The sequence below is a fragment of the Lepidochelys kempii genome, chromosome 2, assembly GCF_965140265.1.
Source record: "Lepidochelys kempii isolate rLepKem1 chromosome 2, rLepKem1.hap2, whole genome shotgun sequence".
NCBI classification, from domain to species: Eukaryota; Metazoa; Chordata; order Testudines; family Cheloniidae; genus Lepidochelys; species Lepidochelys kempii.
In genome coordinates this window covers 104,604,702-104,626,328 of record NC_133257.1, presented here as the reverse complement: position 1 = coordinate 104,626,328, position 21,627 = coordinate 104,604,702, and the positions used below count along the sequence as shown (strand labels likewise).

At 43.8% G+C, this 21,627-nt stretch overlaps 1 protein-coding gene across 1 annotated transcript in view; it reads right to left on the bottom strand.

Annotated features, from left to right (window-relative positions):
* Positions 1–13,462, bottom strand: part of CTDP1 (CTD phosphatase subunit 1) — a 172,821-nt gene extending 159,359 nt beyond the window's left edge. Inside the window, exons 1-2 of the mRNA XM_073331810.1 lie at positions 13,017–13,462; positions 3,986–4,069 (exon numbers count right to left, since the gene is read on the bottom strand). Coding sequence (XP_073187911.1) covers positions 3,986–4,069; positions 13,017–13,321 — 389 coding nt within the window. The 5' untranslated portion in view covers positions 13,322–13,462. The remainder of the gene's footprint in view (positions 1–3,985; positions 4,070–13,016) is intronic.
* Positions 13,463–21,627: the final 8,165 nt, after the last annotated feature.

Below are 21,627 nucleotides of genomic sequence, written 5' to 3'. Positions count from 1 at the left end.
TTAAGACTAGAACCCAATTTAAGGGATGATCCACAAAACAAGAGAAAACGACTACTTTCCCCCTCATTTTTTACACACTAAACTGATGTAAAGCAAGGGGTCTTTAGAACTACAGAAGACACAGCCAAGCTTAAGGTTTACAGCAGGGATCTCAAACTCAAATGACCACGAGGGCCACATGAGGATTAATACATTGGCCCGCGGGCCACATCACTGACGCCCCCGCCCCCACTTCACCCCTTTCGTGAGGCCCCACCCTGCCCCACCTCTTTCCCGCCCCCATTCCAACCCCTTCCCCAAAGTCCCCACCCCAACTCTGCCTCTCTTTCCTCTGCCCCTATTCCAACCCCTTCCCCAAATCCCTACCCCGGCCCTGCCTCTTCTCCGCCTCCTCCCCTGAGTGCACAGCTCCCTGCTTCTCTCCCTCCCTCCTGGAATGCTCTAAGTGCTGCCAAACAGCTGTTTGGTGGCAGGAAGCGCCTGGAGGTAGGCAGAGGAACAGGGACGCAGTGTGCTTGGGAAGGGGGGAGCGGGGCGGCGGGTAAGGAGAGTTTGGTGGCCAGAGGAAATAACTTGGGGGGGGGCAGGGGGAGGCATGGGGAGCTTGGCGAGCCACAGCAAATAACTCTGCAGGCTGCCAGCATATTTGAGACCCCTGGTCTACAGCGTCTGTGCAAGCTTCTCCATACAGCTCATGTAATCCCATTGCATCATGACATGCAGCACCACCCAATATTCTACTAGTGGGTACATTATGAAAGAATTATGCAAATGTTACATAATGGAAACAATAGTCTGAAAAAAAAAAAAACCTGCTTGACCCATTTCATTGAGTCAAGTAGTATTTGAAAATACTATCATTTCCCAAAATCAAACGCAAGTTCATTATCTAGACCCTTCACCCAATCTATAAAATGCATTTCACCCTGTCTCTCCTTCCTCATTTCTTTGGTTCATATTCCAGTGTGCCTCCAATAGTTTATTCAAACAGATATCTAGTCTCTTTTCTAAAAATACATTAAAACTCATTTTAGGTTATTTATTGCACAAAAACATGAATTTAACAAAGAGACGTGTATCATTGATTGAGACACTTAACAAGGTACCGCTACATGCTGGCTGTGAACCCATTTTTCAAATCAGAAAGAGTGGTGAGTCTTTAAAGTTGCGTCTAGTGTAATTCCGACAAGCGTAATAGAAAGTTTTCCCTGCTGTATTGTCATTTATCTCTCCCAAGTTCAACCAAACCCAGAAAGCATTTTGAACAAAATAAACTGATAATGTATTTTCAAAGCGGTCCAATACTTTATTGGGAATACAGGTGACTGTCAAGGTACCTTCCCCACTCTGAACTCTAGGGTACAGATGTAGGGACCTGCATGAAAGACCCCCTAAGCTTATTCTTATCAGCTTAGGTTAAAACTTCCTCAAGGTACAAACTTTTACCTTTTGTCCTTGGACCTTATGCTCCCACCACCAAGCGTGTTAAACAAAGCACAGGGAAAGAGCCCACTTGGAGACGTCTTCCCTCCAAAATATCCCCCCAAAGCCCTACACCCCCTTTCCTGGGGAACGCTTGATAAAAATCCTCACCAATTTGCATAGGTGAACACAGACCCAAACCCTTGGATCTTAAGAATAATGAAAAAGCAATCAGGTTCTTAAAAGAGAATTTTAATGAAAGTAAAAGAAAACCTCTGTAAAATCAGGAAGGGAAATACCTTACAGGGTAATCAGATTCAAAACAGAGAATCCCTCTAGGGAAAACCTTAAGTTACAAAAAGACACAAAAACAGGAATATACATTCCATTCAGCACAACTTATTTTATCAGCCATTTAAACAAAACAGAATCTAATGCATATCTAATTAGATTGCTTACTAACTCTTTACAGGAGTTATGACTGGCATTCCTGCTCTGGTCCCAGCAAAAGCATCACATAGACAGACAGACCCTTTGTTCCCCTCAGCTTTGAAAGTAACTTGTCTCCTCATTGGTCATTTTGGTCAGGTGCCAGCAAGGTTATCCTAGCTTCTTAACCTTTATAGGTGAAAGGGTTTTGCCTCTGGCCAGGAGGGATTTTATAGTTCTGTATACAGAAAGGTGGTTACCCTTCCCTTTATATTTAGGACAGTGACATTCACTATATAATCAGACTAGGTTAATCTGGAAAATATTAAAATTATTATATAGGGAGCTAAGGAAAATTATAGTAGCAGTGATGCTATAATTAGGATGGCACTCTCATTCTAAGAACCAGAAACAGGTAGATTTAATACTTGCATTACAATACAGCCGTATGTGTTATTTTCCTATTTTATTAGATGCCTAATTTCTTTTACCAAATTAGTTATTTGTCTTACAAGATTATATTTACCTGCTTTAATTCATTAAAATTATACTACTACTACCTGGACTAAACATTTCAGTGTGTGGGATCATGAAGAGAGACTTCTGAGCAACGACTGAACCAAGTTATCAGATTTAATGTCTCCACAACTTCGCTCAGGATTGCATCGTTTCTCACATAGGACCACTTATTGTAAGTATATGCGGTCAACAACCAGAAGATAACCAGCTGTTAGTGTGAACTATCAAGGAAGCAAATTAATTTCTGCACGAGACAAAGAACAAGTTCCCCTTTATTCACATCTTTTTGAAATAGAGAACACTAACTAGATCTCTGCAGTGTCAAATTTGTTACACAGAACAGAAATTCAAACTTCAGTATTCTAGCCATTTATACTGGCTCATAGTTTTAATTGAATTTATACCCTCATTATTGTGGGTTATTAGATTAAGGATTCTTTTGTGTACAGTAGATCTCAAAGCAGTTCCTTTCAAATCAAGCGATATCTTTTGATAATTAACACACTGCATTAATACCCTTCTATAAAAAGGCACTTTATCGACTGCATTAGTCATGAGTAAGGCGACAAGTCAGTCACAGAGATCACAGATTCAGTGATTTTGTGAGACCTCTGCGACTTCTTCAAAATTCCACTAATTCAGTTCCCACCATCTGGGGCTGAAGCCCAAGCCCCGCCACCTGTAACTTAGCCTCATGGCGCCCCCTGGGGCATGGAGCTCCAGGCAATTGCCCTGCTTGCTAATCCCAGTGCCAACCCTGTGTACATTGCCGTGATTTTATTGTTTATTGCCCACATTCTGTCTGTGACTTTTATTAAAATTCCCTGTGCCAAAATCTTAGCCTTAGTCATGAAACTCAGCAAGAACAGAATTGCTTCCATGCCATGCACTTTGACAGATCCAAAGAGCAATTGGGACTCTGCAGTGCAGGGTAGCAGGTGCCACACAACCAGTTAATTTGCAGTATTCTAGTGTGCTGCATAGATTTACACCTCAGCTTGTCAGGCATTAACTAGACTATCTAAATAATCCCTAAATTAATTAACAACCTTTGCAGTCATATAATCTCTTCTAAGTTACAGCTGAACTAAATATACACTATTTACTGTACTTATTTGGGTTTTGTGACTAGTTACATGTGAACCTAAAGGGAAGAAAAAAGTTATTAATTTAACAAGTTGCTCTATGCTGACAGATGTACACCTCAAGTAGTACAAATATCAATTCAGGATGAAATCATGTTTATATAGTGCTTTAAATACTGTAGTGAACTCAGCTTTCTGAAATATTGGCATGAACTTGCTGATCTCTACTCTATCAGTACAGTGATATCTAGGAAGGCTTATGTGTACCAGTTTCTCTTCCTGTCCCTGTCAACTTGTCTCTTATGAAATATTTTGAGCGCAATTACATAGATTTCTCCATCAAAAGCTGATACAATACTTTCAGATTCCAAGTTATTCTTATACCCTTAATTCACAGCTGCTAGTAGCAGCTAAGGTCCACCGCTTTAGAAGGGACATGGAGAGAAGAGAATCTAAGATCAACAACATTAAAAAAAATAAATCTTAATTTTCTGCCAGTGTAAATAGAAAAAAGCCTAAATAATACTTACTGAGTCAAGTCTTGGCCACATTCTGCGCACAAACCTTTCATAACAACAGGATGGCTACATCCTTCCAGTCTCACCAAAATGCCTCTGAAAAACAACAAAACAAAACACCTTGAATTCTTTAACAAATGCTGATTTATTAAACATTTAAATTAATAGCAATTCACCAATATCCAAAAACCGATCGAGTTTGAAGTATACATTTCAATCATGATTCAAAATTGCTTTAAATGGCCCATTCAATAAGAGATATGTACTTTGGGGCTCAAAGGTTTAAGAAGAGAACAGTTCATTATTACTGACTGAATTAATTGAATTAACCTTTTTAAAAAACACCCAAATATGCAATGGTGTCAGTTTAGATCCAGGACAGAGACTATGAATACAGTATATTAACCAAAGATTTGGGCAAATAGCTCTCCTCAAATTACACTTATATACAACTTGCTACTTGCACACTGCATCCCACTAATCGTGAGAGAAAGGGGTACTGATTAAGTTTGGATTTAATCTTTGGTTAATTACTTTCTTGTTTGGGGGTTAGGAATATCTACTGGTCCAATCTTTTTATGTGACTATTTTCCTTTATGACACAAGCGCCTAAGGTCTCTGATAGGCACGTTGTGTGCGTATTGTAAGTTAAAATGAAATACACACAGCATCATTTAGCTTCTTAGGCAACAGGTCAAAAAGCACAAATGTAAAAATTAAAACTTGAAATGGAGAGACCTTAGCTCACTTCTGAGACCAAACCTTGTCTACAACACAGGAAGCCTGCATTCACAGCAGGCAGACTCAACTGTGATGCAACCAAACCACTTCATTATTCAAATCCAACTCTCAAGCTTCAAAACAGTTTTAAAATATAATGATTTGAGATGAAATACAAGAGACTTTTGGATTTCATCAACAGTCTCTGAGGAGCTAAATCAGAGAGCAGAAAGCACTGTACCTATTAAGAACTTAAGACAAAATATAACTAAGCCCCAAAACCTGCTCATGACAGTGGGCCCCTCAATGTATATCCTGAACATTTTAGGATAGAATACAAAAAGAAATTAACTAGCTGAAAAAGAAATATGGCAGCCCTTTTAACCCTGTGCTTTTCCCAGTACATAATTTGGCTCTGATAAATTCTCTTTGGCTTGAAACCTGTGGCATAATAAGCCAGCATCTACTCAAAGCTCAAACTCTCGTGCTCAAATCTTCTCTCAGTGAAGAGTGCAGACGTTATGGGTTGTAGAATTCCAACAAGGAATTAGTTTTTAAAAAGACACCTACAGATGTTTACTTCCAGCATAGTCACATTTTTCATAGAGATGGGGAAGAAAACCGCGGTGTTCACAGAATTTGAGGATAATATTGCAGATTCCAGTATGCTAATGTTGAGACTTTTTTCCTCCTTTTGGAAAAGCAGGATCCTACTTCTAACTTTAATTTCAGTCCATTTAACTTTTGTTTTTGTTGACAATTTCCAGTCTTCCCAATTGATGTGTAACGCTCCAGCAATTACGTGATTTTCAAGCTTTGTGCACAGATTCACTGCCAGCTTCACTTTTATACCAAGTCAGTCTCAGTAGACTATCATGAAAACAAAAACAACACTGCAGACAATAACCACCCCTAAAAGGGAAGGATCATCATAGCTTCCCATCGGGAAAGCAAAGAAGAGATGGAAACATTAAAAATTTAAGGACACTCTCCATAAACTTGTGCAATATGTCATGAACCATGGTCATATTTTTACATCAAAGTGTATATTCCTGAACACCACCAAAAAGAAAAAAAGTCACACTGGCCCTCAAGACAACCCACTCATCCAGGGCAAGTAAGACGCTTTCATGGATAGGTCCCAGCAGTTTCAGCAGAATTTAAATTTGCATTTATAGCCTTTATGGACGCAAAAATAACTTTATAAATATGAAAGTAAGCAGTGCTATTCTCCTACATCTGCAGACAGACAACTCTCCAATACCCCTGCACATTGCTTTGCCAAGTTGCACCAGAGTGAAAACTGACTAGGCTTCACTGGTACTATCCAGAATCTCATTGACTTGATTCTTGCCAGTTACGCTGCTGCCAATTTCACTCTGGGACTCCTTTGCAAAGTTATAAGCAGCAGAAAAGGTACAGAATGGATCTATTCACTATGGAGGGTAAAACAAAACAAAACACCACAACAAAAGGATGGGGGAAGTAGTAGAACATGGAAGACTCTCCACTTACAGCATCCTGCTAAGAATCCCAGCAACTGCTCCAATTTCAGTCACAAGTGTGGGGTTGGTTTCTCACCCTAGGCATTACCTCTTAGACAGTCTCCACCATCTTTCATATCTATTTATGGCTGCTAGGTTTAGCCCTCTAACAAATGCCTGACAAAAGAGTGTCCAAGCCTTATGCAATGGTGGAGAAGACTAAATTGATGAGATACATGGAGAGAGATGTGAAATGTGTATATATAAATTGGGGGAGAGGAGAGAAAATACAGGGGAAAAGATAGGGGAAACCCTGTAGAAAAATGGAGAGTGCACAATAAGGGAAGAGAGAAGGAAGATAGGAGACATTGTGGGGGAACAAACAGGAAAATATACATTGTGAACTATTATTGGAAAGAAAAAAAGTAGAGTGAAGTCAAAGGAGGAAAGAAAGTTGGAGAGATGTAGTACGTCGTGCCTTCTTCACTGACTGAATACTGCAAAAAAGCATATGAATAAACCAAACGTATCTATCACTGCTATAGCGGGCCAAATATTTGACACATGCAAGTGAACTGTACCAAACAATATAGTAGGAAAATATTTTTATATGACTAGCTGTAGCTACCTACAAGATTTATTAAAATATTATTAAAATCTAATCACGTTAAAATAAGCTATAGTACACAACAGTACACAGACATAGGATTCCTTTAAAATGTAGAATATGTATCTCTGAGGGAGCGAGAGCAAAGATTTTTTTTCTGTAGCTAGCAGACTAAGTCCTGAGGTTAACGGGAGTCAGGTCATTTCCCCCACCCCAATTCCTGCTCTCCCTTCAGTTTTCTTAAAGTCAAATTATAGATTAAATAAAAATCCAAACAGCAACACCTTACACTGTAAGATTTTTAGCAACTGATATTTTTTCCGCTTTGATCAAAAATCAGTTGCCTCTTAAATGTCTTTTTCACTGGAATCCTAAAAACATTTCAGCAACAGAGAATGCTCCGACTAAGATATACCATAAAATGTATCACATAATAAACAGAGCCAGATATTAAGATAAAGCAGGCAAGCATCTTGGAATTCTGAGGTAGTAATTCCATTAAGAGGTTTTGCCAACATGAATAATGAAAGCGAACTCAAATGGTCTGTGTAGGTATCAGGACCCAGAGATGGAATAACAGCTTCACATTATAAAGATTGCTTTGGTTTTTTTTGTTTATGTAATCTTACATAAAACACTATTCCAGTACAATGCCCGACATACCCTTTAACACTAACCTCAGTGGAAACAGCTGGTATTAAAAAGTTCATTGCCACTTAAAAAAAGAAAGAAACAAATATACACCCTAAAAATACACAGAGCACAGGCCAGCAATTCTTTGGCATGTTCTTCATTGTTGCTGCCATGGTAGTTGGTGAGAATTCTTTGATGTTAACACAACTGCTGCTGCCACCCCTGCCATTTACAGTCCTCAGCTCCTTGATCTCTCTGGTAGATTATTTTTATTTACAGGTGCACCCTCACCTCCATGTGACATTTTAATCATAGCTCAATGTTAAACAGGGAAATTGCCAACCTCTTAAGACCTCTAATGTACCTTCCTTAAAGGGACAGTCACAATAAAGATGTCGTTACTTGTTTTGTTATTAACCATGCCTAAAGGGAATTATTAAAATGGAAATAATTCTAAAAAAATATAAATCGGTTTATACTGCGTACTGTTTGTATTTCTGTTACCACCCAGGTAGAGAGAATAGTCAATTTAACTTTTAAGCTATCATGAACTAGCTCAATGGTATGTGTTTGAGTTGTAAACAACAACATTTCCATACAGTGGTTTTGAATACAAATTTTATAAACTGTTTTCACCAGTACTTTCAGAAACAAAGTTTAGAAACATTTCTGTACATCTTGGGTTTTTAACAAAAGAAGCTGGAAGCAACATCTGACCCAACTGCACCAAACTGAAAGGCCAACAAATCCCTTCCAACATCCCAAGAGATCAGTGTATACACATGTAATTTTTCTATATAGGTACTAATATGCCCCCCCTTTAACTGTAGTATCTTTAATATATTTATCCTTACAAAACTCCTGTGAGATAGGGAAGTGCTATCATCACATTTTACAGTCTGGAATAGAATAGGAAACTGAATCTGTTTCTCCCAAGTCCCAGAATAGAGCCATAATCACTGGACCATCCTCCATCTCTGTTACAGGATGTCAATTTTCTCTTATAGTTATTCCTAAAATACTAAGTTAACAGTGACCTACAAATAAATGTACTAACTCAATATTCAAAACTCAAGATGACGACAACTGGCCCCAAACCAATATTACAACACCAAGCGCAGCTTATATGGCAGCTACAGTAGAATATTATGAGATTAGAAGTCAACCAGCGTATTTCTTTTCTGAAGGGTCTAATGCAAACATCTGCTAATTCCAATCAAGAGGATAAGCATTAATTGAATCCAACACAATTTGTGCACAACTTTTGTGCATGCACCAACATCAAAATGTTTATACTTACTGGAAACTAAGTCTAACATAAATCCACACTCCACTAGTTTTTAATATGTGCAAGCAGTCTGAAAATTATGTTGTCTCAAGTCACATAAGATTACGTATGTTAATTTAACTATGATTTAGAAATGAGAAAGACAAATATAAGCCTTGCACTGACACAGCATGGTAAAGATGTCCTTGTTTTTGGTTAAGGTACATAACTGTATCATAGAATCATAGAATATCAGGGTTGGAAGGGACCTCAGGAGGCCATCTAGTCCAACCCCCTGCTCAAAGCAGGGCCAATCCCCAATTAAATCACCCCAGCCAGGGCTTTGTCAAGCCTGACCATAAAACTTCTAAGGAAGGAGATTCTACCACCTCCCTAGGTAACTCATTCCAGTGTTTCACCACCCTCCTAGTGAAAAAGTTTTTCCTAATATCCAACCTAAACCTTCCCCACTGCAACTTGAGACCATTACTCCTTGTCCTGTCCTCTTCTACCACTGAGAATAGTCTAGAACCATCCTCTTTGGAACCACCTCTCAGGTAGTTGAAAGCAGCTATCAAATCCCCCCTCATTCTTCTCTTCTGCAGACTAAACAATCCCAGTTCCCTCAGCCTCTCCTTATAACTCATGTGTTCCAGACCCCTAATCATTTTTGTTGCCCTTCGCTGGACTCTCTCCAATTTATCCACATCCTTCTTGTGGTGTGAGGCCCAAAACTGGACACAGTACTCCAGGTGAGGCCTCACCAATGTCGAATAGAGGGGGACGATCACGTCCCTCGATCTGCTCGCTGATCCCCTACTTATACATCCCAAAATGCCATTGGCCTTCTTAGCAAGAAGGGCACACTGCTGACTCATATCCAGCTTCTCGTCCACTGTCACCCCTAGGTCCTTTTCCGCAGAACTGCCGCCTCGCCATTCGGTCCCTAGTCTGTAGCTGTGCATTGGGTTCTTCCGTCCTAAGTGCAGGACCCTGCACTTATCCTTATTGAACCTCAACAGATTTCTTTTGGCCCAATCCTCCAATTTGTCTAGATCCCTCTGTATCCTATCCCTGCCCTCCAGCGTATCTACCACTCTTCCTAGTTTAGTATCATCTGCAAATTTGCTGAGAGTGCAATCCACACCATCCTCCAGATCATTTATGAAGATATTGAACAAAACCGGCCCCAGGACCGACCCCTGGGGCACTCCACTTGACACCAGCTGCCAACTAGACATGGAGCCATTGATCACTACCCGTTGAGCCCGACAATCTAGCCAACTTTCTACCCATCTTATAGTGCATTCATCCAGCCCACATTTCTTTAACTTGCTGACAAGAATACTGTGGGAGACCGTGTCAAAAGCTTTGCTAAAGTCAAGAAACAATACATCCACTGCTTTCCTTTCATCCACAGAACCAGTAATCTCATCATAGAAGGCGATTAGATTAGTCAGGCATGATCTTCCCTTGGTGAATCCATGCTGACTGTTCCTGATCACTTTCCTCTCATGTAAGTGCTTCAGGATTGATTCCTTGAGGACCTGCTCCATGATTTTTCCAGGGACTGAGGTGAGGCTGACTGGCCTGTAGTTCCCTGGATCCTCCTTCTTCCCTTTTTTAAAGATTGGCACTACGTTAGCCTTTTTCCAGTGATCTGGGACTTCCCCCGTTCGCCACGAGTTTTCACAGATAATGGCCAATGGCTCTGCAATCACAGCCGCCAATTCCTTTAACACTCTCTGATGCAACTCGTCCGGCCCCATGGATTGTGCACGTCCAGCTTTTCTAAATAGTCCCTAACCACCTCCTTCTCCACAGAGGGCTGGCCATCTACTCCCCATGCTGTGATGCCCAGCGCAGCAGTCTGGGAGCTGACCTTGTTTGTGAAGCAGAGGCAAAAAAAGCATTGAGTACATTAGCTTTTTCCACATCCTCTGTCACTAGGTTGCCTCCCGCATTCAGTAAGGGGCCCACACCGTATCTCTCCCACACAATCTAGTATCTCGCCCACACCATCTAAATACCAAATTTATTGTTTCAGAGTTTTAGTCCTCATACGCTCTGTATCCTTCCCACCACAAAGCCCTTGGATAACTTTAGCAGAACCTTCTGGCATACCCTTGTTCCAGATTAGTATCGACAAAACATATAATGTTTTTAAAATATACTTTGCCTCATACTGAGGCAGCACTTGTAGAAACCTGTAGTTCTATTCCCCCCACACACACTCAGTTCTACCACAAGAATAAAAATGACTAAAAGAAAGTGCTCTCCATGGGAAGAAGAACTCAATGGTCTTCTATATTATTATTTCTATTACTGACTGATAAAAATAATTTTGTTTATATATGCTTTGATACTAGTTTCTTGGATCTTAGAAAAGACCCAAAGTTACATAGATATTCTGTATATGCCATTTATTTTCCATAAAGAAAATTTAGGCCTGGTTGCATCCACCTAAATATCAAAAGATCTGCAATAAAAGAAAATAACTTGCCATCGTAAAACAAAGGAAGTAGAAGGTTTCAATGGTTTCCTGTTGAGAAAGACCTGTTTGAAGAGTAGGGTAGCAAGCCATTAGCCCAATTTCACCCAGAGAGCTGAAACATGCTATTCATAGCTGGGAATGCAAAGACTAACTATTTAACATTTTTAACAAGTCAGAAGTCAAATCAATAGTTTGTATGAACACTGTTAAACAATGGGAAATATTTGTCATTTAATATCTCTCAATGTTGAGAGCTGGGTCACTAAAATGTTTTAATACCTAGAGTTGGTATACAAATATTTTAGTGTTTATAGCAACTATGTTGTAGTTTTTAAACAAGAGTTCTTCTATTACTGCAAACTGATCTCCAGATTAAACTTACAACTTTAACAGAAAAATGTTAGATTCCTTCACTATTTGATCTTCACTCCTGCAACGTACAAAAACAAACAGGAAACTACTGCTTCAAAAATACATTAAAAACTGCATGCATCTATTTGCACAGATCTGTGTTGAAAGCACTACTGTATTAACACTAAATGATAATCCACGTACAATGTTTCAGTGGTGTTCTAGAGCATATGCAGAGGGTGTATTTGTCTGTCTTCAATCTCCAGCCACTGGACTATGTTATCCCTTTCTCTGCTAGACATACCATCAGTATAATTCTTTATAGGCTTTTTCTGTCACACTCATCGTCATAGGATCTGAACAGGTCACAAATATGAAATAGTTTAGCCACACAATAACCCTGTGAGGCATAGAAATATTGTTGTCCCATATTACAGATGAGGAATTTGAGGCAAAGAGAGAGAAAACATCATTATGAAAGCTATTTCTATAACTCACCTTGCCTTCTCTTTAACATAGATGTCAGCAGTATCAAGGGCTAGCCTAGTGCACTCCTAAAATTTAGGATTACCTAGCTACATCACTCAGGACTGTGAAAGTTTTCTGCTGGGAAGAATTTTTGCCTAGACCAAGCTAACATCTCTCCTAAGTTGCACTTACTACAGTGACCAAAAAATCCCTTCTATTGCTGTAAGTGTCCACATTTCAGTGGTATAGCAGCAGACACGCTAAACTCAGTCTTCCTGGTTATAGAACTTTTTCCAAGTAAGATGTATGCTGTCAGTTTAAATTAAAATTTTCTGGTGTTTCAAAGTTACTTAAACTTTTACACTGGTGTGAACTACAGATTAATAACTTATGTCAGTTCGGTGGGGGCGTTTTAGAATTCGGGGTTGGGAGCCCCAGTCCCGTAAGCGAGGGGATATGACCAGCAGCAGATGGAAGAAGCCCGGTGTAACTGGTGATCGTTGTATTGTTTTATCCGCAGGAAAGGGAGCACAAAGCACACAGCGGACACTCAGCAGAGGAAACAGAAAACCAAGTTCTCTGAAGCTGAACTGGTCCGAAACCGTAATTTCAGCTGAACAACTCCCACCCCTACGACAGCGCATCTGCGCCTCGAGCTAGTCGCTCGGGGGAGCTGAGGGGCCGCACCGCCACGGGGACGCTCCGCCAGCGGCAGCCACGAAGTTTCCACACACAGGAGACTGGGGGTGGGGGGCCGGCGGAGACGCGCATGGTTTCGAGAGACCCCGCGAGTCGCCCAGCCCAGCCCGCCGCCTCCAAGGCCCCCTTTCGCCGAAGCGCTGCCCGAGCCCCGGGGCTGCGGCCCGGCGGGGGCGGTCACGGCAGGCTCAGTCGGGCCTGAGCGATGCTGCGGCCGGCACCGGCTCTGCGAGCCCGCGGCGGCCGCATCCCCGCCTCCCGCCCGCCTCCCTCGGCCCGCGGCGCAGTCAAGCCGGCCGCGCTTCCCGTCGCCCCCTTACCCGGGCGCGATGACCTGTCCGGGCCGCGCGCAGAGCTCGCGCACCACGCCGGGCCGCTCCGCCTTCACTCGGCGCTCGGCGGCCGCTCGCGGGGGCCGGGCGCCGGGGCCCTGGGCCGGGGGGGTGGCGGCGCGGCCGGGCGGCGGGAGGGGCGCGCACAACGCCAGCAGCGACCCGATCTTCACCGCTGCTCCCGCGGACACCTTCCACTCCAGCAACCGCAGCGCTCGCGGGCCCGGCACCCGGATCTCGGTCACCGCCGCCCCAGGGCCCTCGGCGGCCCCTGCTCCTTCCGTCTGCTCCATGGCTCCGGCGGCGGCTTGTCCCGGCCCCAGGCCGCCAAGGAGAAGGTCGCTATGGCAACACTCGCGCCACTGACTCAATAAGGGGCTCGAACGCGGAGCTGTTAGTCTCCCGCCCCCCCCGCCCCTTAAAAAAAAAAAATCCAAACAGTCACGAGCGGCGCCGACTGGGCGCGAGGTCACGGCCCCGATACGCACGCGCAGGGCACTCTACACCCGCGCCCGTCCAGATTTAAAGGGACAGTAACGCGGAACTCGCTTCCCGGAGCCAGCGAGGGAAAGACTCACGCACATTGACTCTTCCCGCTCTAGGAAAGGAAAGTGACAGCCACGCCCCTCCGGCCCACACTTCCGGCACCACGTGCTGACCTCACAATCAACAGCGAGCGCGTACTTACCGCCCAGAACTCAATAGGTGCTCCACACACTCAGGAACCCGCCTGAATCCCGGCATGCAACGCGGCACACAAGAACTACTCTTCCCGGCAGGCAAAGCTCCATATTGACCTTCCCAGCACCTAAGGAACTACCACTCCCAAAATGCATTGCTCCCATTTGCCCCCCGCGCGCTTCCCCCTCGTACTAACTTGCTAGGGTGAGCCTCAGCGTGGGCCCGCAAGGGAAGTCGCGCTGCATGCTGGGCTCTGTAGTCTGCAGCGCGGAGGAGCGGCCTAGGGGTGCTCCGTCTGCGCTGTTCTGGCTACAGGGCACAGTGGGAGGCTAAGAGGCTCGCAGGGATGAACGAAAAAAGAACAGGAGGACTCCTGGCACCTTAGAGACTAACCAATTTATTTGAGCATAAGCTGTCGTGAGCTACAGCTCACTTCATCGGATGCATTCAGTGGAAAATACAGTGAGGAGATGTATATACACACAGAACATGAAAAAATGGGTGTTATCATGCACACTGTAAGGAGAGTGATCTCTTAAGATGCGTTATTACCAGCAGGAAAGTGGGGGGGAGAAGAAAACCTTTTGTAGTGATAATCAAGGTGGGCCATTTCCAGCAGTTAACAAGAACGTTGGCGGGAGGTCTAAGGGGGAATAAACATGGGGAAATAGTTTTACTTGGTGTAATGACTCAACCACTCCCAGTCTCTATTCAAGCCTAAGTTAATTGTATCCAATTTGGATGAACGAGCCTCCCCTGTGTTGCTGGCACCCAGTGCCAGAGGCGAACAACAGCAGGGGTTTGTTACCCGGTATGCGTCACCCAATAATTACAACGGGGTGGAGAAGCAGAAAAGTTTATTTGCAGCTGCAAACAAGGTACAGGGAGAATAGAATCTTAAATCCTGCACACAAAGCAGGAAGTTACACAGGCTTTTATACATTTTTGTTTAGCATACTTATTTAATAGCAAGCTGCCCTCAGTATTTATATAGCCAGCCAATTCAGTTACCAGCTAGTTTTCTTGTTTTTTGTACCATTTGTTAAACCATACATAAAGCTGTTTTATTTAGTATTGTTCTTTTATATTTGCCCTGTTTGGCCTTGTTTAGTTTTAGGCAGTTTGACTCTGCAACATATTGTTGCAGATCCTTAGCGTAACTGCTGCGCGTGCCTTCAGGCGGGGGGGGGGGGGAGGGGAAGGACACTTGGGCCTAGTGTGAGGGGGCTTTATCGACACTTTTGGTTTTTTATTCCCTTGAGATACCTAGTGGCCATGCCCCAGTGTCCCCAACAACTACTCCCTTCTTTGGGAACACTTAACAGCCTTGGCTGTGAGTTTTCTTACTTGGGCTACTTATTTTTTTACAATAGGACTTTGCATAAGCACTTTGTGATAGCCTTGAAGAGAATGACTTATTAACTTTTGCAAAAGGGTCCTGACTCATGATACTGCACAGCATAATACCATTAATACAAGCAATACAGGAAAGAGAAGTTTCAATAACAAGCTAAATAAACCACCAAGCCAAAACGACAAACCCCAGCCTAAAAACAAGGTTTGCAACCAATTGCTTTCGGGGGCAGTATAGGCAACCTGTGCTCCGGCTCGGGCATGGGCCTTAGCCTGTATCACCTTTTTATAGATTTTATAACTGCTATTATTTACATATACACAACATCGGGGCCCGACGAGGGCACAAACCCCTTCTTGGGATGCCAAGAGATAATCCAAAGCCAGCCTGTTTTGGAGGGAAAAGGTTTTGAGCTGCTGTACCTCTTTATTTAATGTTTTTACTGCTGACCCTAAATTACTAACCGAGTCCTTTAACTTTAAGGCAACTTTTTTAAGTACCATTTGCAGCCTTACAGTATAGCGGCCTATGCATGCCATGGCTGGCCCGGTAAACAGTGGCGCTATTTTTAGTACAGAGCACCCTACAAGCTTTTCAGTTGTGAGGGAATTTTTTATATTGCCCTCCAATGCCGTAGCTCGTTGCCGCAGGGGTTTTTTTTTGTGACTTAACTGAGGTTTTTTGTTCTTTGGGCAGTGTGGCAGTTATTGACAGATGAGGAACTCTATGAGCTATATAACAGCTACCTGTCCAGTTGGCTGGCAGCACCTTGTAAGCCTTTTGGCCACATACAAAATAGTGACCCTGTAGGGCCCAGTAAGGACTGTTTTTTAAGGGGATTTTTGGGATATTTAAGGCTGTTTTGGCTGCTTTTTCAAACAGTTTATATGCCCCTAAGGGGGCATCCCATTCTTCTGATTGGGTACAAGTGGGAGTGCTTTTAATTATGCTATTTAAGTTACACTTGCCATAAGGACCACTACAAACCCACCATTGGCTTGCTACATTGGAGATATTAACTGGATGGCAAGTTATATTTCCAAACCCTTTTTTTGTGGTAAGATTATTTGTAACAGTTTCCCTAAAAAGGGGAGGAACCATTACACCCACACTGCTGGCCTCCCCTTTTGGTCTTTATCCAATACCCATCAGCCCACTGTGTAATAACACAGGAGCTTTTTCCCACAGGACGCCTATAGTAATCAGATTGGTTTCGGGTAAAACATAATACTCCCTCAGTGAATACTGCAACTGAATACTCCTGGTCCTGATAGGTGGCTTGCTGTAAAGAGGTCTTGTTCCAGAACAGCAAGTTCATTCTTTTTTGCTTTTTGGTGGAGGCTAATTTTGCTAGGGTCAGGGGCAGCATGTTAAGGGGCATTTCCGTTTTGGGGGACAGTGGAGTTGGAGCACATACCCAGTAATCAGTTTGGTTTGTTAAAGTAGCAACATGGTATGCAAGCGAAACAAAGGAGTTATGCTTTCAATATGCTCAGTTTGGAAATAACAATATAGAGAATAACAATGTTACCCAATTAATTATTACCAGAGTCTTTCCAACCCAGGGTCTTCAGTACCTGAGTGGGCCCATTTTGGCATTAAGGTGCCCGCTATTTGTGTTTTTTAAACAGTAGCTTTAGCCTGAGATTGTTACTAGATGAGGAGTCAGCAGGTTGGTCACTGTTCTGCTGACGAGGGGGCGGGTACTGCCTTTAGACGAGAGTGATGGATTCAGTTCTTGTGTTTCTTCATTTTTGCCGCTGTATGGGAGATTAGCAGGACGGTATAGGGTTCTTTTTACTTTTTTTGGAGGGGCTTGTTTTTTAGGTATGAACAAGCACGGAGTCACCGGGCTGTAAGGAGTGGACGGGAGAGTTCAAGGGGAGAGGCTGGGAATTCTTGGTATACCTGTGAAGAGGCAAGAGAACAGCAGACAGGGAACACATATACTGAGACAAAAACACATTACCCAACTTCCATTTCCCTGACAGAACCGGGGTGCCATTTACAGGCCATGCCCTTCCAAACATAATTTTAAAGGGACTAAGCCCTAATTTACCCTTTGGGAGAACGCAAATATGGAGTAGGACGAGGGGCAAAGCATCAGGTCATTGCAGTGATACTTTTTGGCACACTTTTGAGAGATGTTGTTTAAGGGTTTGATTGGTACGCTTTACTACACCACTGGCTTGCGGTTTTCAGGGCGTATGGAGTTTTCAGGGGATTTGTAAGGCATTTGAGATGCTTTGGATGATTTTTGATGTGAAGTGTGTTCCGTTGTTAGATTTCATTCACTGGGGGAGTTCAAAGCGAGGAATGATCTTCTTAATGTAACCCTTCTGCCTGTCAGAGTTGGCAGCAACAAGGGCCGGGTTCAATATCTAGGGGATCCATTCCAATAACACAATGCAAACCGGCTCGAGCCCCCACCCAGTGACCTGGGACAAATATATACCACCCCCGCTGGGCGCCTCCAAGAGGCAATACTTCCCCTCTCGCAAGCACATAGTCTGAGTGTAGCAAAAGTCTTTTAATAACAGAGAGAAACAATGTGGCATTATGTTGGGGAAACACCACCAACAGGATTCATAATACAACCCATGAGCAAAAAAAAACCCACCCCAGGCAAATTGGGGCATGCCCTTTTCCCTTTGGTTCTTGAGTCCAGCAACCCCAAATCACCCAAAGTCCCAAAAGTCCAATGCCCCAAAAGTCTCTGTCCCTGGTCAGGGCAGCCCCAGAGTTCGAAAGTTTATCTGCGGAGCTTTACCTCCCAACCTGGGTGGAAATGGGACGGGGGTAAGAGGCACCTTACATGATCTGAAGCTGACCGCCCCATAGCTCCATAGCGGCGCTCCACTCCGCCAGCCGCCCCACAAACTCCTTCGCTCAGCTGCGCTCCGCTCCGCCAGCCGCCCCACGAACTCCTTCGCTCAGCTGCGCTCCGCTCCGCCAGCCGCCCCACGAACTCCTTCACTCAGCTCCACGGCCCACAAGCAGCTCCTGCCATCCACACACTGCGCCGCGTCGAACTGCTTCACCAGCCGTCCCGCAAACTGCTCCACAATATATCTTCAGGCTCCCCCACTACTTAACACAACACTCAGTGATTTCAGCTCTTAGGTGAATTCAGCTTATAGTAGGGGAGCCCCAGTGCTGGTGCACTGTCAGCCCAAAGTGATCTCAGCAGCCTATAACTAGACTTCTAATGAAATCAAAATTAGCTCTGATATTCCACAGTGGAGAGAGGAGGAAGTGCAATTAGCATGTAAGGCCCTCACCAAGGGGCCCATGCCACCAAGTATTAATACTTGTCCCCAGCCTCTCTCCATTCACACAGTTTTGGAACCCATGACCCTTGCCTAGCGAGTGCTACTTAGTTGATGGTGAATCCCTCCATCATAACAAAAGGCCACGTACAGTTCCAAGCACAGTTCCCATAATCAGGGTAATAACAATTTATTCTTCCTGCCCCAATAACAGAGACACTGGGGATCCCACAGCAGCCAAAGTGACCATTTGGGCAGCTATGGTCTCATTCTAGGCGTGGTGGGTGTGGCTATGCAAATGAGATCGGCCCCTGAAGTTCTTTTCCACAACTTGCCACACCTCACCACCAGATGTCAGGGTGGAGCTCATCCTGACACTGCTTACATAAACAAACTTGAGGGCCACTGTTCTGGCAGTGCAATTACGTCATGGGAAGGCTTCTGGCCATTCGCTGAACCGATTTACTAAGACGAGGAGATATTTGAACCCTTGGGTCCGGGGAAACTTAGTGAAATTTATTTGCCACACCCGTTCGGGGCCTGGAGTGGGTTCTAGGGCAGCTGGTGGCACAGGATGTTCCGGTCGGGGGTTATTTTGGCAGACTAAGCAGTCCGCTTGTACCTGGGTAGCCAGGGGTTGGAGTTTGGAAGTGATAAAGTATTTTTTCATTAGTTGGATAAGTGCTTTCCTGCCGGCATGAGTGGTTTGATATAGTTTTTGCAGCACTGGCCGGATTAGGCCCTTTGGTAGGAGGACCTTTCCTTCCGGGGAATGGAGCTATTCCTTCTTTTTCCAGAGACTGAGTTTGTCAGTTAGCTGTTTTTTTTTCCCCAGAGTACTGAGGGGTTGGAAGCTTCCCTACTGATGGGATAAGGGCATGCATATGGACGTTTTTAGTTTGAGGGGATGGTAGGGTGACAGCACGCTTAGCCTTTTTATTTGCCCTAGCATTACCCCTGGCCATATTTTGATTTTTCCTTTGATGGGCTTTACAATGTACCACCTCCACTTCCGAGGGAAGTTGTACGGCTTCTAGGAGCCAGAGGATCTGGGGCCCATACTTGACTGGAGAGCCTTGAGCTGTTAGCATTTCCCTTTGCTTTTACAGGCCAGCATGAGCATGTAGCACCCCAAAAGCATACTTTGAATTGGTAAAAATGTTGCCCACTTCTCTTTTGACAGTTTAAGTGCACGGGTCAGGGCTATTAGTTCGGCAAGCTGGGCAGAGGTCCCAGCAGGCAAACCTTTAGCTTTTACAGTGTTATGGAGGGTTACAACAGCATAACCCGCCCTTTTTTGCCCATTTATTACTGTACTGATACCATCAGTGTACCACTTATAATTTGCATTTGGGAGGGGTACATTCTTTAAATCCGGGGACGGCTGGAGTACTGGACATTTATGATCTTTAAACAGTCATGTTCCTGTTTCTTTGTTTTTGGCAAGAGGGTGGTTGGGCTAAGGGAGGGGCAAAGCTGTAAGTTGACTTTAGAGTTTTTTAACAGCTTAGCCTGATACCGAGCAATCCGAGCCTGGGTGAACCAGAGCCCACCCTTGGTGTCTAGCAGGGCTCGGACCATATGGTGAGTATAAATTTGCATAACCCCTTCCAATGTTAGCTTTTTGGCTTTCTTAAGCACTAGGGCAGTAGCTGTGACTGCCCGTAAACATGCTGGCCAACCCTTTGCAACCAGATTCAGTTGCTTAGAAAAATAAGCCACGGGACGTTTCCATGTTTCTAACAGCTGTGTGAGCACTTCTAGGGCCACCCCCTTTTGTTTATGTACATACAACTGAAAAGGCTTAGAGAGATTCGGCAGGCCCAGAGCCTGGGCTTTCACTAACTTCCTTTTCAAGAAATGGCCTGTTAGCCATTTTAAATGGCCTGTTAGCCTTTGGGGTCATGATTTGCCCTTTTTTTTTTTTTTTTTTAAACACAGTCGTACAGGGGTTTAGCCCATAGTTCAAACTCTGGGATCCATATTTTGTAAAAGCCTGCCATACCCAGAAATGCCCTGAGATGCCCTGAGCCATTTATGAGTGCTTGGGGTAGGGACTTGACAGATAGCTTTCAAGCAAAAAAAAAAAGAAGCTGACACTTCCCTTGCCTTAGCTGTAACCTGATTTGGCTTTACCTCAGACAGCAGGGTTCTTAGGAGGATATTACAGTTGTTTTAATTCGGCTTGTGACTACTGAGGCACCCCTTAAAGACTGAAATAAACCAGCTTGGGTTTGTTGAGAATTCCCCAGCCTGTGTTTTAAAAGCTGCTAAGTTTATTGGATTGAATGGCACATGGGTGTAAACTTGCATAGTGGTAGCCTGACGTCAGTTTGCCCCTGGGCAAGCCACAACAGTCTTGGTAATTAAAGGATAGAGTTTCACCGAGGGGGCAATTTTTGTAACCCGAGGCATCCTACCCTTGTAAGGTGGGGGTGTGGGGGATGAAGGGGACACCGGCTTTGCCACTATAGGGGGGGCGGGGGTCTGGGGACTAACATTAGCTGCTACCGAACCAGTTGGAGTCAAATTACAGCTTTGCAGAATTACAGCTATGTTCTATGTTTTAGAGAGATAAGCTTTTGAGCTTACACATGAGCAGAGCATAGCTCAAAAGCTTGTCTCTTTTACTGATATAAGTTGGTCCAATAACATACAGTACCTCACCTCACCCACCTTGTCTCTCTCTTCTACATCCTGTTATACAAGATGTTGCACAGCTCAGGCCCTTTGAAGTTCTAACTGCAGCTCCCTCTTGTGCGTGGGAAGCTGTCTCACATAACATCCCCTTTATCATGTTTGTTTAGGGCAGTATACCTCAACACCACAGTGTGGTTCTGTAAGAAAACTTCATAACACAACAAATACCAGAACAGACCTGACTGCAATAACAGTTGATATAGTTTGAGAGGGTCAAACATTCACCATTCAATCAATACAAAGTATGGGGTTTGATGTCTCTTCATGGGCCAGGAAAGGCTGATGTGTTTGACTTGTCATTGGTGTTGGTTTTACTTGTCTTTTCAGGTTGTTAGGTGGCATATTCTAGTGGTTCCACTCCTGTCATGTGTGTGTTGTTAGGTAGCAAATTCAATGTATTCAAATTATCAATGTATGGAGGATCTTGCCTTTCTCCTCACCCCATATCAGGTTTCCTTGGCTGTAGGATATTGTAATGGATGGATTAATTCACTGTTCCAATGACAGGTATGTCCATCAACCACAACAGTATGGGAGTGGAGGTTTATCTGTTCCATACATGTTGCCCATTTCCATCTGCAGGATCTGACTTAAA